The sequence below is a fragment of the Geotrypetes seraphini genome, chromosome 11 (assembly GCF_902459505.1).
Source record: "Geotrypetes seraphini chromosome 11, aGeoSer1.1, whole genome shotgun sequence".
NCBI lineage: Eukaryota > Metazoa > Chordata > Amphibia > Gymnophiona > Dermophiidae > Geotrypetes > Geotrypetes seraphini.
Genome location: NC_047094.1, coordinates 56,299,828 through 56,315,506, shown reverse-complemented (window position 1 = coordinate 56,315,506; position 15,679 = coordinate 56,299,828). Strand labels below are relative to the sequence as shown.

Genomic DNA, 15,679 nt, shown 5'->3' with positions numbered 1-15,679 from the left:
TCTATGAAGGATTATCAAGTGTGTACTCATTGAAATTGTATAAATTTATGTGATACACTTGTTGTTATATGAAAAATGAATAAAAAACTAAAACAAAGAGTCATTGCCATGCTGTCCCCGCACCCTTCACACACCTCAAAACGGCAAGGAGAGACAGATCCAGCCCAATTCCTCAGCGAAAAGACTGTTATTGCTCAGGGCCCGAATGGAGCTCACCGATCAAGCTCCCATTCGTATCGGTGATGTCACTTCCTCCTCCAATTGTTATGGTTTTACCCAGGTTCCCTTTGTCTAATATTACATTTTGTTTAAAGATCAGAGACTATTCAGCTGACAAACATGTAGTAATAGGAGAAATCGATCAGGGAGGAAGAAAAATGTGTTTCATATTACTGTTTACTGTATGTTTGTGTTACTTAGGATTGAAAATTGAAAAATATTTTCTATAGTATCTTGTATTGCACCAAGGGAGACTCAAGTTGACTAGTTAAAACTTCAGTAACCTTCAAGAAAACTTCAAAAGAGAAAATAGAGACCAAACAATGTTAATAAGTGTATAAAGGTCCTCGGTATTCACTACTCTTAAGACAGGAATAACCTTAAGCTAGAGTTGTGAGCTGTAGTTACCCAATAGGATAATCAAGCGTGAAACATCCTTGGACTTTACGTGCACAAGTGAATGGTGAACATAAGAATTGCCGCTGATGGGTCAGACCATTGGTCCATCGTGCCTAGCAGTTCGCTCACGCGGCGGCTCTAACTGAGACTAGACTTACCTGCGTACGTTCCGGTTCAGCAGGAACTTGTCTAAATTTGTCTTGAATCCCTGGAGGGTGTTTTCCCCTATGACACTTCTGTCCCTCTCTACTCTCTCTATGCCTAGAGAGGGACAGATTCTTCAAACTTTCGAATAATAAAAGAACAAGAGGGCATTCAGAAAAGTTGAAAGGGGACAGATTCAAAACGAATGCTTGGAAGTTCTTCTTTACCCAATGTGTGGTGGACACCTGGAATGCGCTTCCAGAGAGCGTAATAGGGCAGAGTACGGTACTGGGGTTCAAGAAAGGATTGGACAATTTCCTGCTGGAAAAGGGGATAGAGGGGTATAGATAGAGGATTACTGCACAGGTCCTGGACCTGTTGGGCTGCCGCGTGAGCGGACTGCTGGGCACGATGGGCCTCGGGTCTGACCCAGCAGAGGCATTGCTTATGTTCTTATATGTTAATTTTATGTTGCATTGGGGTATTTTATCGGTGTATTGTTTTAAAACTTGAAATCAGAAGCCCTAACTGTATCATGCATGCTGTTGATAAGTCCCACTAAGTACTTTCCTGCAGGTGTTGACGTGGGGGCCCTATGAGTTACATTTTTTACAAAATGACAGAGGGTGGTGTCTTTTTACAGCCTTTGCATAGCACATTTATTGGTCAAATGGGGGAGTTTACAGGAGGAAAAATAAGATATATTTTTTTTCCCATCCAATTCAACAGCTCTAAAAATACATGTTCTTGTATCAGTACTTTCCCTAGAAAGGTATTTATGCTGATCGTATTTAATGTGGTAAAATGTTTGTCTGAAGAACTCTTTATTCTGAATGTGGTATTTTTCTCCTCATCCTGAAGTGATGTATGCTTACTTTGTTTTAAGCAAGTCTGCAGATCCTATAGAGACAAGTGTATCATCTGTCATTAAAAAAAAAAGGAAACTGGCATATAGTCTTGCATCTTTTCTAAGCATGGTCTTTTGTTTTTCTAGGTGATCTTTTAAGTAACCTGTTGCAGACTCCCACTGCAGCCAAACTATTGAACCAGCCAATCCCCATTCTGGATGTGGAGAGCGAGCACATCAGTTCTCTGGCGTTGGAGTGCCTGGCCCATCTCTTCAGCTGGATCCCTCTGTCCACCAGCATCACCCCATCCCTTCTTACCACAATATTCCATTTTGCTCGTTTTGGTTGTGATACTCGTGTCGGGAAAATGACACCGTCAGTCAATGGTAGCAGCCAGAACTGCATATGGCAGCAGGAACGTGGCCGGCTTGGGGTCTTGGCCATGTCTTGCATCAATGAACTCATGTCTAAGAACTGTGTGCCCATGGAGTTTGAGGAGTATTTGCTAAGAATGTTCCAGCAAACTTTCTATTTGCTGCAGAAAATCACTAAGGAGAAAAATGCCCATACAGTGAAGAATCGACTAGAGGAACTGGATGAAAGGTAAGGCTAATCTGAAACAGCAGCAGTATAAGGTATATAATAGTGAAAATTGTTTCTAATCTCCTTGGTTTACATTGTTTGGTATGTCCGTAATCCTTTTAATTTTCAGAGAGCTGAACTATTAAAGGGTGGTAGAACCAGGAGGTAAGGGTATACAGGTAAGAGTGCGTCAATTATGGGATTTGTGGCTGACCAGTTTGTGATATTCTAGGTTGCTCTTGTCTCCATCTTTCTACTCCCCATCCCCTTGCTATTTGACTTCAGGTATGAGGTGGTGAAGGAGATGAATAAGGCATCTCATTTGGCTGTAGCAGCAAGCAGCAGAAGAGATGACATAAGGTAAAGGAACCCTGACATTTTTTCCATTCCATGTCTTATCTGCCTTCTGTCTTGAACAATAAAAAAAAATTGCTTTTCATTGAATTAGAGTGGAATAGGTAATCACAAAAGTTTCATTTTGGTCAAGATATTTTACAGTTGGAATGCTGGATTTTCATTGTGGTCAATTGGCAGTGAATTAAAATATTTTAACTGTTTTTAGTGACATGGAATCAAATTTAGTTTAAAGCTTCAGTGTAACTAGTTTGACTGACTGAAACCCAGATGATCCAGAAATTTTGTGTGTCAAGTCAGTCTTTAAGTAGGAGTTCTGAATAATCATTAACTGAAATAGAAAGGAGTATTGCTGAACATTAAAGTACATTAGGAAAGCTGTGAAAGCCTGGAATAGTAGGAGTCACTGCATATCAGGAAGACACATTAGCAGACCTGCGTATAAGGGTATGTACTAGAAGAGAAGATGCTTCAAGGCAGAATTGAAATGAATTTGCAGAGCTAATGTGATGTCTTGACACTGGAGTAAGAAGTTTACACTGAGCTTTACTTACAAAGGCAAAAAGGTTTACCTTGTTTGTACTAAGGGAAACTGTTGATGGGTTGCAGCCTGTCCTTGGGGCTCTGGCTACATTCCTAGTATGTAAAACTTTTTTTACCTGTTTATTTACCAAGTTGTGAGGTTTGCAGTTCCTTTTTGAACTTGAAAAGTGCTTCAACCTTGGTGTAAGTTGATGGATTCAACTGCATGGTGTGCATTTGTCTCCTTAGCGATATATTTTTTTGATGTGGTTTTTTACCAGCAGCTCTTAACAGCCCTTATTGCTCAACAATACTAAGAAATAGTTAGGAGAATATGAGGATAAATTTCTCTCCTTGGCCTTTGTGTTTCACCTCTATTTCTTGTAAAATATTCTGTTGACAGGTTTCTGCTACTTCTATATCCACAAAGAATTTGCCCTTGCAGGCCAGTTGGTTTTTCTTGTAAATGGTCCTGCTGACAAAACATTGCTTTAATGTAAATTGGCCCCAGAAGATTGGCCGACGGACACTTCCCGAATGTTGGTCAAATGTCTCTTTGGTGAAGTGTTCATCGGCCAAATGTCCAGGAGTCAAACCAACACATTTTTGCCTGCTGATCTCTAGTTGCTACAGACTTTCCCCTTTCTTAGTCCCGCTGTCACAAATATCCTTCACCTGCCTAGTAATGGACACGTGGCTCTCGCTTTTGAAATCAAGGGCCTGCACATTACTTTTGTAGGTTTTAGACCATGGGTGAGCAGTATGCAAGGGGAGAGGGAAGCGTATTGGTCATGGGAGTAGTTTGGAGGGGTGAGGAGAGACATTGATCCCCCAAAGAAGCTGCCCCTACCAGCACACAGGGTCCAGCACCTCCCACCCCCTCCCCCACCCAAACGAACTGCCCCTACTGGCATGCAAATCCAGTACCTCATCCTGCCAGTATACAGGTCGATGAGTTGGTGGCATAGACTGCTTCTGGGCCACCCCGCCAGGGTCTTTCCTCTGCTATGTCCCACCCACAGGAAATTACATCATCAAGGCAGAACAGACCCTGATAGGGCTGGCCCAGAAGCAGCCTGTATTCAGCTATATCTGTTCCAGTGACTCGCTAACCTGCATACTGGGGGGGGGGAGGAGAAGGTGCCGGACTCATGTGCCGGTAGGGGCAGTTTGGGGAAGGAGGTGCCTCCCCACCCCCCCAAAAAAAACCCCTACACTGAAGGGCATTACCTACCTTCTATTCATGACTGGAGCACGGGATCAAGAAGGCATGGCTGGACATTTGGCTGATGGACATTTCACCGAATGCCAGTGAAATGTCCATCAGCCAAATATCCAACCATGTGTAAATAATAAAATGATGCAAGAAATTCTGCCATGTGATTTGGCTACAAAAGGTTTCATGTACTATGGCAGTGTATCTCAAACTGTGTGCCGGGGCACACTAGTGTGCCTCCTGAGATTCCAAGAGAGGCACCTGCCAGCTGACTTCCTTACGCAGTATGGCACCAGTGCTGCTCGATTCGCAGAAGGCCTGCATGTTTCCCCCTTCTCTCTAGCATCCTCCAGCTACCCCATGGCCTCCTGGTCTCACCTTTTAAAGCTAATTACAGCAGCCTGCAGAGGATCGCCGGTAGGTAAAATGATTTTATTTTCAATAAAGTGATTGAAATGTGTCAGTTTTGAGAATTTATATCTGCTTTGTATATTGTGTGTATATGAAAATGAATGGAAAAAATTGCATTACAATTAGTAAAGGGGATGGGATCTGGGGCAGAGCTTGGATAGGCATAGGGAGGTCTGTGGTTGATATTTGTTAGATTTAGGGGGTACGTAGCTTGAAGTAGTTGAGAAACACTGCTGTAGGCAATCAGCTGGCACCAGCGCCTCTCTGGCCCTCTATCCCTACTGGCATCTCAGGGCCCATCTGAAGGGCCACTGCACATGTGCAGATGTTTGTTGCGCACACATGTGATGTCATAAAGGTGATGTCCACTCACTTCTAGGTTCCTCAAGTCATGGCCACTACCTTTAGTGTGCCCTGGCTCGAGAAAGTTTAAGAGACACTGTACTGTTGGAATACCCAAATTAGAGCCCAGCATGTAAGATGACTGACTTGATTTTTAACAGGAAACAATATGTTTTTTTTATTAAATATTTTAAGGTTTCTATCTTAAGTGTATTGCCATTTCTTGATGGTCAAATTCCCAAGGACTGCCAGAATATTTGTTTAAATATCTTCCTTTCAGTAAACATTATAGGTGCTGTGTGAATCCTGATTAGTTAAAATGAGGTCAGTCCAGTAACAATCATTTTCAGTGGGGAATACAGCCACTGTGGAAGCAGATGCCTTTGATAGTCGTGTTGCTAGTGAACGTCTTCTGAATCGAAGGTTCCTCCTGACACTTGATGCCAAGCCCCAACATTACTCTGCATGGAGACCAAGATAGGAAGTAATAGGGCATTACTATGGTTTTGAGAGAATATCAATTGGCTGTTTTTGAAGTCATCTCAGTTGTGAAAGAATGCCTTTGGTTAACTCTCCTCCAAACATTGTCTTATGAATGCTCTGCAACAGATCCTGGCTACTATGTTTCATAAAAATAGTCCTTGTCTGTATCATTTCTGCCTTGAAAGGTTTTAGGCAGTGGAATCATCTGATCTGACTGGCTTAGCCTTGTACATTCTTCCTAATCAGAGTTCAGCGGTTGGAGCCCTCCCCTGTCTTGCAGGCCTTTTGTTAAGAAAAGATGAGCATTCCTTTGCATAATAAAATATTATATCAGTATCCAATATTCCTTTCAGTTACAGGACTCTTAAGAAAATATGTTTTCCTGAGATGAAGATGGAGCCCAAGGTCAAACATTCTGGCTAAGGTTTCCCAGAAAGTTATAATGAATAGTTTAATCTGATTTTACTGCAAGTATGAAAGTCTGAGAGAACTCGCTCATGAACTTACAGAATCTTAATGTATGGTGGACCTTGCAACCTGTAGCTGAAACTGTGTGTTCTTTTCCTTACAGCTAGTTTCTGTGTTTCCTCTTTTTTTTTTTTTTTCAGCTGCTTTATTTCAGTTATGAAAGCAGAGTTTGAAGGGAGTTTGTGCAAAATGAGAACTTCACTCTGGATTGGGTGTGTCTACAGTGACACCTGTACTTGTGGACTTGTGGCTGTAAGAACACATTCTGAACACTGCAAATTTATCTGCACAATAATTTGGAGAATTGGTACCAAGAGATCAGTGAGTGGCCCACAGGTCTAATTTTAACAGGTTTCCCTTGTTTTCCTCATTTCCCTAAGAAGGGGAAGGGAAACTGATAATTGAATGCCTGAAATATTGCTAGTGCATGGACATAACATATCTCAAAATCCTTAAAGTCAAATGCAGTGTAATATGTTCACTGGAGACCATTAAAGACCAGATTTGTCCTTAATAAAGAGATACTATAGCAATATACCAAACATGGAGACCAACAGCTCTGGTTTACTAGACATGATTGCCCTTACTATATTGTGATACTGTTTCAAAAGTGAAAAGCCAGTTTGAAGTTCAAATTACCAGAGACAAATATATTATTATAGTCATCTGTTAGAACATTGAGATTCTAATTTAGAGGTGAATTAGGAAAAAAATGTCCACTAGTTTTCTGTTATTGGTTGTCATGACCAATAAGTAAACTAGATTTGTCATTGTTTTGAGGAAGATGAGTAGTTTGTGCATCACTTTTCCCATTTTCCCCCTCAAAGGTGGCCCTACAAATAGGGTTGGGTTTTTTTTTGTTTTGTAAGTTTTTACAATTAATTACCACTTGTAACAGTTGCATCTCTAACAAGAAACTAAGTTCTACATCAACAAAGGAGGTAGGCATTGCAAATAGAAGTGATCCTGTGTTCTTTTGTTCTGGAACCTTATTATCTCTTCACTGTAAACCAGATCTATCACTCCAGTGGCTGGCTACTACGGGTTTTTGGTGAATTTTTTAACAAATATTCTTGTATCAAATTAGTGATTGGTTAATATTGGAACGTCATCTTTTAGCCCCATCACATCTTAGCCATATTTTGAGTATCAAGCTTCTTAGAATATAGAAGGACAATATTCTTCATTCCACCTAGACTACATTAAAATTTATAATTACCTTAACTCCTACTCCAATACAACAATCTACATGTCAATCCCTATGGTTAAACTCCAAGATACAAATTGGCGAGTCTAAAATCCTCTGTAAACATTGGTTGTAGGCAGGCATACGTGCTCTAGATCAGTGTTTTTCAACCTTTTTACACCTATGGACCGGCAGAAATAAAATAATTATTATCCCAGGACAAGCAGGCATGATATTCTCACATGTGGGTGACGTCATCTACGGAGCCCCGATGCGGAAGCATTTTCAAGCAAACTTGATTGAAGATTTAAGTTTGCTCTGCTGCTCCACGCATGCGTGCCTTCCTGCTCCACTAGGGGGTGCATCCCCTCGTGGTCTCCAGTTCAAAATTTTCCGCTGAGCCTAGAAGTCGTGTTTTTTCAGGCTCTGCCCCAACTGCCTTCTAGCACCGCAATTTTTCTTGTTTTTCATCGTTTAAGTCGCTGTGCGCGAAATTTTTTCTTCTTCAACTTGATTCCTGCTTCGTTTGACCGACCCGAAGGCTTCCGGGTCCCCGTGGCCGTGTGGCTACTCGAGCCGCGGCCACTTTCGATTCTATGTCCCGGCCTTTGACCGGCTTTAAAAAGTGCACCTGGTGCGAGCGGCTTCTTTCCATCACAGACCCGCATCGCCGGTGCATCCTCTGCCTGGGGGCCGCTCATCCAACCGACTCCTGTCCCCAGTGTGCTACTTTCCAAAACCGGGCCTTCCGTCGAAGGAAAGCCCGCATGGCGGATCTTTTCGCCCCAGACCAACCCTCTACCTCGGCCTCGAGGTCGGCTCCGGCCTCCGCCCCGGCCTTGACCTCGGCCCCGAATACCTCGGCATCGCCTCGAGACTCGACTCCGAAGCCCTCGGGACAACAGAAAACCTCGGCTCCGGGTAAGTCCCCTCTTCCCTCTTCAGGTTCTGTACCAGCGAAGAAACCAACCTCGGGGACACCGGCTGCGCATGGCGGAAGTCCCATGCTTACAGCCCCGACGAAGCCCTCCAAGCCTTCGGGCCGTGCCTCCACCACACGGGAATACTCTGATACGAGGTCGCCCCCGGTGGAGTGCACCGAGGCAGGGGACATGCCTTCGATGCTGTCCGTGCCCGTCTTCCAGGACCTACTCCGAGCAATGATCTCATCGGAGCTGTCCGCTGCAATGGCCCATCTACAACCGGCCTCTGCCTCGACCTCGACCCCGCATGTGCCAGACCAGCCTGAGCCTCGCGTCGAGCCACCTCGGGGAAAAGTGCGCAAACTTCGCTGCATCTCATCCTCCTCGGACTCCTCGCCGAGGCACCCGAGGCGCTCTCCCTCCACAGACCGCCACAGGGCAAAACGTCGGGCTAAACCGACAGAAACCTCAAACCGCCGTACCTCTAAGAAGGTCCGGGGTTCCCCCACTCTACGAGGCCGTTCACCTACACCTCGTACGGGACCGCTGAGGATGGCAGAGTTATCACTCTCCAACCCACGCATCCTCCGAACTCCCCCTCGGACCGGGGCTCCGATCCGAGGTTTCGGGCTTTCACCGAGGGAGTCCGGGTCGAGGTCACCGATTCGACATTGATCGGTACCCCGAACCCCGGCATCGTCTCCGAGGGGCTCCTCGAGACGTCGGAGATCCACGACCTCGGAACACTTTCACAGTGCTTCCCCGGTCTCGGAGCTTGGATCGGAGCAGGAACCTCGCTACTCGAGGGAAGCCTCCCCTTCCTTCTCCACCCGACGGAGGTCTCGTTCACCGACCCCGCACGGGGCCTCGGGAACATCCCGACCATCCTTCTCACGCTTTGTCCAGGACATGGGCCACGCTCTGAATTTAGATCTCCAGTCCGACTCCAGATACTCTAAAGAGTACCTAGCGGAACTGGATATGCCATCACTGCCCAGAGAGTCCCTTCGCTTACCGCCTAACCCGATACTCCAACAGACTCTCTTCAGGAACCTGGAGATCCCCTATATGGTCACAGCCGTGCCCTCCAAAATGGAGGCCAAGTACCGTACAGTACCCTTTCCGGGATTTGAACAACCACAGTTCTCCCACCAGTCACTGTTAGTAGAATCCTCCTTAAAAAAGGCTCACCCCTCCCGGATCTCAGCGGCGGTCCCCCCAGGCCGAGAAGGCCGAACCCTAGACAAGTTCGGCAGGAGACTATATCAAAATGCGATGATGGCCTCTAGGGTGCAAAGCTACACTTTCACCTTCACATCCTACCTCAAACACCTCATTGGACTACTGAGAGCCTTTGAGACTGACCTGCCGGCCTCCTGCCAAGGAGCCTTTAGCCTGCTTTTGGAATCCCTCTCCAACCTACGCCTCCATCTATTCCACGCGGCCTACGATGGCTTCGAACTCTCCCTCCAGAGAGGCTAGCCTTTGCTATCGCCATGCGCACGACTAGCTTGGCTACGCCCTGGTCGACATGGACCCCAACTTACAGGACCGGTTGGCTAACCTCCCCTGCTGGGAATAAGAACTGTTCGATGACACTATCGAGGCGGCTACAAAACGCCTCTCCGAACACGAACGCTCGTTTGCCTCCCTCGGTCCGACAAAAGCCCAAACCGCCCGCGTCCAGCCGTATAGGGCCCCTCTGCGCCGCTACCCACATAAAATCCACTCCTTCCTTCTCGCAGCCTCCACCCAAGCGTCCGCAAAGCCCACCACCGGGCCATGCCCAAGTCCCAACGCCTAGCTACTACCAAACCATCCCCGTCCTTTTGACGGGATTACGCGGAAGGGGGCAGGCCCCCTCCGCCATAGTCCCAGGCCTCCTTCCCATCGGGGGTCGCCTCAAAGCCTTTTACCCCTCGCTGGGGAACAAGTCACGTCGGACGCAATGGGTCCTTGGCGTGATCTCATTCAGGATACTCTCTCAACTTTCGGGCCATTCCCTCCGGACAACCCCCCCAAGGAATTGCCCTTCCCAACCGGACGCAGCTACCCCTACTCCTCTCCGAAGCTCGATACCTGCTTCGCCTGAGAGCAGTGGAGGAGGTTCCCCCGATCCAACGGGGGAAGGGCTTCTACTCCCGTTACTTCCTGGTACCGAAAAAAACGAGAGACTTACGCCCAATACTAGACTTGAGACACCTCAACAAATTCCTGATACGGGAAAAATTTCGGATGCTTTCCCTACCGACCCTCTACCCCCTGATCGACGAGGGCGACTGCTCTGCTCCCTCGATCTGAAGGAGGCGTACACACATGTCCCAGTGCTCACCCGTCTCACCGCCAGTTCTTGCGTTTTCAGGTAGGGGAACTGGCACCTACAATACCGTGCTACTCCCCTTCAGCCTCTGCATTGTCACCTCGGGTCTTCACCAAGTGCCTCGTGGTGGTCGCCAAGCAACCTTACGCTCCCAGGGCCTCCAGGTATTCCCCTACCTGGACGACTGGCTGATCAAAGCCCTGTCCAGGGAAGCGGTTATCTCAGCGATCCCCAACAGACTATTACCTACCTACAAAGTCTGGGGTTCGAGATAAACTTCCCAAATCCCAACTACGCCCCTCCCAGTCCCTACAGTTCATCGGGGCCACGCTGGACACGTTTCGCCTCCGTTCCTTCCTCCCCCCCTCCGCGTCTAGAGGCGTTAGTAAGTCTGAGTCAAAAGTTTTCCCTGCTGACCTCGGTATCAGCTCGGCAGATGATGACTTCTTCTGGGCCACATGGCCTCCACCGTCCACGTCACACCCTTCGCCCGCTCCATCTGAGGAATTCCTCAATGGACCCTGGCCTCTCTAGTAGGCGTCAAGACCGGGACTGATCGACCGCCCCGTGACAGTGACGCCTTCTTTTGCAACGATCGCTCCGCTGGTGGGCCGACTCTTCAAATCTTTCCAAAGGTTTGCTCTTCCTCATCCCACCCCACAGCAAGATACTCACCACGGACTCGTCGGAGTATGCTTGGGGAGCCCATCTAGACGGCCTACGCACTCAAGGGATGTGGTCAGCAGAAGACCGTCGCTACCACATCAACGTGCTAGAGCTTCGGGTCATCTATCTCGCAGCTGTAGCTTTTCAACATCTGCTCCACGACCGAGTGGTTCTCATCCGAACCGACAACCAGGTAGCAATGTACTACGTAAACAAACAAGGGGGAACAGGGTCCTTGGTCCCTTTGCCGGGAAGCCCTGCGCCTCTGGAAATGGGCAATCTCCAACAACACCTTCCTTCGAGCGGTGTACATACAAGGAGAACAAACTGTCTGGCGGACAGACTCAGCCGCCTCCCTCCAGCCACACGAGTGGTCACTGCACTCTCAGACCCTACGACAGGTGTTCGAAAAGTGGGGGACGCCTCAAATAGATCTATTCGCATCCCCCCACAACCACAAGCTGCCTCTCTTCTGCTCCCGGATGTACTCCCCGGACCGGCTCGAGGCCGATGCCTTCCTCCTCGACTGGGAGGGAAGGTTCCTGTACGTGTTCCCGCCGTTTCCTCTGATACTGCGGACGCTTGTCCACCTGAAAACAGTACAAGCCACCCTGATCCTGATTGCCCCTCGCTGGCCACGCCAGCCTTGGTTTTCCCTTCTACTTCAACTCAGTGTCAGAGATCCACTGCCTCTGCCTCTGTTTCCCTCTCTACTATCACAGGGTCAGGGTTCGCTGTTGCATCCCAATCTTCAATCTCTTCATCTGAATGCTTGGTTTCTCTTCCCCTGACTGCTCTACCCGTGTCTCAATCAGTCAAGGAGATATTGGAGGCCTCTAGAAAGACCTCGACGAGAACCCTGCTACTCCCAAAGTGGACCAGATTCTCACCTGGTGCTCCTCCCACAGCCAGGACCCGGGTGTCGGTCCCCGTCCCTCTGGTCCTTGACTATTTACTTCATTATCTCATTCCGGCCTAAAGACCAACTCCATTCGAGTACACCTCAGTGCGATTGCGGCCTTTCATCAGCCCCTGGAAGGGAAAGCCCTCTCGCTCCATCCCTTAGTCTCTCGCTTCATGAAGGGTCTTCTGAATGTCCACCCTCCTCTCAAACCTCCCCCGGTGGTTTGGGATCTTAACGTGGTTCTGGCTCAACTAATGAAACCTCCATTTGAGCCCCTAGACAAATGCCATCAAAATTCCTCACTTGGAAGATGATTTTTCCTGCTCGCGCTCACTTTCCGCCCGGCGGGTTAGTGAGTTACAAGCTCTGGTAGCGGACCCACCCTTCACGGTATTCCGTCACGACAAGGTTGTACTCGGCACCCATCCAAAGTTCTTGCCTAAAGTAGTGTCTGATTTTCACCTCAATCAGTCCATTGTCTTGCCTGTGTTTTTTCCCAAGCCCCACTCTCACCCCGGAGAGGTGGCGCTCCATACTCTTGACTGTAAGAGAGCGTTGGCCTTTTACCTCCAACATACTCAGTCACACCGGAAAGTCCCACAATTGTTTTTGTCCTTCGACTCAAACCGGTTAGGTCACCCAGTCTCCAAGCGCACCTTGTCCAACTGGTTGGCCGACTGCATCTCCTTCTGCTACGCTCAGGCTGGTCTCACGCTGCATGGTCGAGTAACGGGACACAAGGTCCGAACGATGGCAGCCTCCGTAGCGTTCCTCAGGTCCACACCTATCGAGGAAATCTGCAAGGCTGCCACGTGGTCTTCGGTTCATACCTTCACCTCCCACTACTGTCTGGACTCACTGTCCAGGAGCGATGGCCGGTTCGGCCAATCGGTTTTACGAAATCTATTTGCTTAAATTGCCAACTTCCCTCCATCCCTTTTCAGTTAGCTTGGAGGTCACCCACATGTGAGAATATCATGCCTGCTTGTCCTGGGATAAAGCACAGTTACTTACCGTAACAGGTGTTATCCAGGGACAGCAGGCATATATTCTCACAACCCGCCCACCTCCCGAGGTTGGCTTCTTTGCTAGTTAAGTGAACTGGAGACCACGAGGGATGCACCCCCCTAGTGGAGCAGGAAGGCCACGCATGCGTGGAGCAGCAGAGCAAACTTAAATCTTCAATCAGTTTGCTTGAAAATGCTTCCGCATCGGGGCTCCGTAGATGACGTCACCCACATGTGAGAATATATGCCTGCTGTCCCTGGATAACACCTGTTACGGTAAGTAACTGTGCTTTCTGTGGACCGGCATCAGTCTGTGGACCAGCGGTTGAAGAACACTGGGCTAAGTCGTGGGCCAGACCACGCCCATCTCTACCCAATCTCCACCCCAGACCCCGCCCCATAATAGTACTAATTGTAACACTATTTTTTCTATTCTTTTTTCACAGATACACAATATAATCTTATTAACAACACATAATGGTTAACCACAAAATTAAACTACACAAAGCACATTGACAGCAGATGTAAATTCTCAAAATTGACATAATTCAATCACAAAATTCAAAAATAAAATCATTCCCCCTATCTTTGTTGTCTCCCTCCCTCCATGCTATGCCTTACCTTCTGGCCTGCTCCCGCCTAGCCATTTTATGCCGCCCCCCAGTATTATCTTCAGACCAGCTTCCTCTTCCTCACTGATGCAGTGCACAAAGCTGCGTGCAGTGGCTCCTTGCGTGTCCCGTGCCTCATCTAGAAGTCTTCCCTCTGACATTGCAACGTCAGAGAGAAGGCTTCCGGTTCAGGCGCAGGACGCGCGTAGGAGCCACTGCCCGTGGCTTTGTGCACTGCATTAGTAAAGAAAAGGGAGCTGGCTCGATGATAATGTCACATTGATCGCAACGTGGACCGGCAGTTGAAGAACACTGTTTTGGGCCTGATGCATGTGCTGGCCTTGTGGACCAGCAGGAAATTTCTGTGGACCGGCACCGGTCCACAGACCGGTGGTTGAAAAACACTGCTCTAAATCAGTGGTTCCCAACCCTGTCCTGGAGGACTACCAGGCCAATTGGGTTTTCAGGCTAGTCCTAATGAATTTGCATGGAGCATATTTGCATGCCTGTCACTTCCATTATATGCAAATCTCTCTCATGCATATTCATTAGGGCTAGCCTGAAAACCCGATTGGCCTGGTGGTCCTCCAGGACAGGGTTGGGATCCGCTGCTCTAGATGATGTAATTTTAAATGGGAAAATTGTAAATTTATTACAATTACAACAATCATTTGGCATATCAAAGTCTCAAGGTTATAAATGGTTGTAGTTGAAACAGGCCATTCAGAAAGGGTTCCCTCACTGGCGCAACTTAAAAAATCAGTATTGTTTCTGGTGGAATTCAGTTTGTCATGTATATAAAATGGAAAGAGCGTTGGCAGTGCAAAAAGGTTATTATAATAAATTTAAGGATGTGTGAGGACCATTATTAAATTATAATGAATAATTTACACTTTTCCCAATTTTAGTACACATGTTGATTTGGGATGGGAGGATTCTTGGTTTTCCATTAAGAATATATATATGAATGACATAAGATATTATTTTCTTGAGATATAATATAGTTGTATTTGAATTTGGGAGGGGGGGTGGGGGTTAAATCTTCTTGTATGATATTGTAGATTTTCAAGTGGTATTGTAATATATTTGTTCGATATTTATTGTACACTTGTTGTAAGATATAAAATGAATAAAGAAATTAAAAAAAAAAAATCAGTACAGCTTGCCGGGTCTATGTTTCCAGACATATTTTCAAGGGCATCAGGCTGCTAAGTGGTACAAATTAATATCTGAATATTTGGCGAAAAAACCTAAAACAAGCTTAAAAGACATTTGGAGTATAGAAACAAAGCAGCATATTTCTGCTACACAATGGCCATGGATTTTGACTTGGAGAATGAGATGTCAGCATCTATGAGACAAACTTGTTTCTTTTTGTTATATATAATTTTTTGGACCCCAGTTCGTTTGCAAAAGTTGAATAATTCCAAGTCTAATAGATGCTGACACTGTCACCTTGAAGTAGGGCACTGCATCATTTGTTATTCTATTGTCTATTGATACTTAATTTTTGGAAAGCAATTCAGGGAAAAATTAACATGGTTTTAGGTGTCACTCTGCCACTGTGTTATGATGTGGTTTTATTTGGGACATTGTTGATACCCAGATGTCCAATTGACACACATAAAAGCAGACTTCTTCTGATTATGATGGGGGTGGCCATGCAATTGATAATCAAGAACTGGAAAAATTATGATAGGCTAAACTTTTCTTTTTGGTGGGAATCACCTTGTTTGTGTTATAGGTATGAAAGAATGAATGCAGAACAATTGGGAAACAATAAAAGGTTTAAAGAAATATGGGGGTCTGTTGGAAATATATGTTAAATAGCAGATTGATTAAATTGGTAAAATCCTTAATTCCTGGAATTTCTTAGTTTTCCACACACATCCAGATAGGGAGGAAGCGAAAAGGGGGGGGGGAGGAAGGTGTAGGGTAATTTGTTTTAATATTTGTCCAAATACAAGTGCTGTTAATTGTTGTATCTGTATGCATATTTGTATGCACTTTTTGTAAGTCTTGAAAATTAAAAATAGGTACATTAGTTACTAAACTCTTATTGCTTTTCAGCTCC

General features: G+C 46.5%; 1 protein-coding gene across 1 annotated transcript in view; it reads left to right on the top strand.

The window, feature by feature from the left end:
- XPO6 (exportin 6) overlaps positions 1–15,679 on the top strand; it is a 231,999-nt gene that overhangs the window by 72,920 nt on the left and 143,400 nt on the right. The window contains 1 exon segment of the mRNA XM_033963538.1: positions 1,757–2,213. Within this exon segment, the coding sequence (XP_033819429.1) occupies positions 1,757–2,213 (457 nt within the window).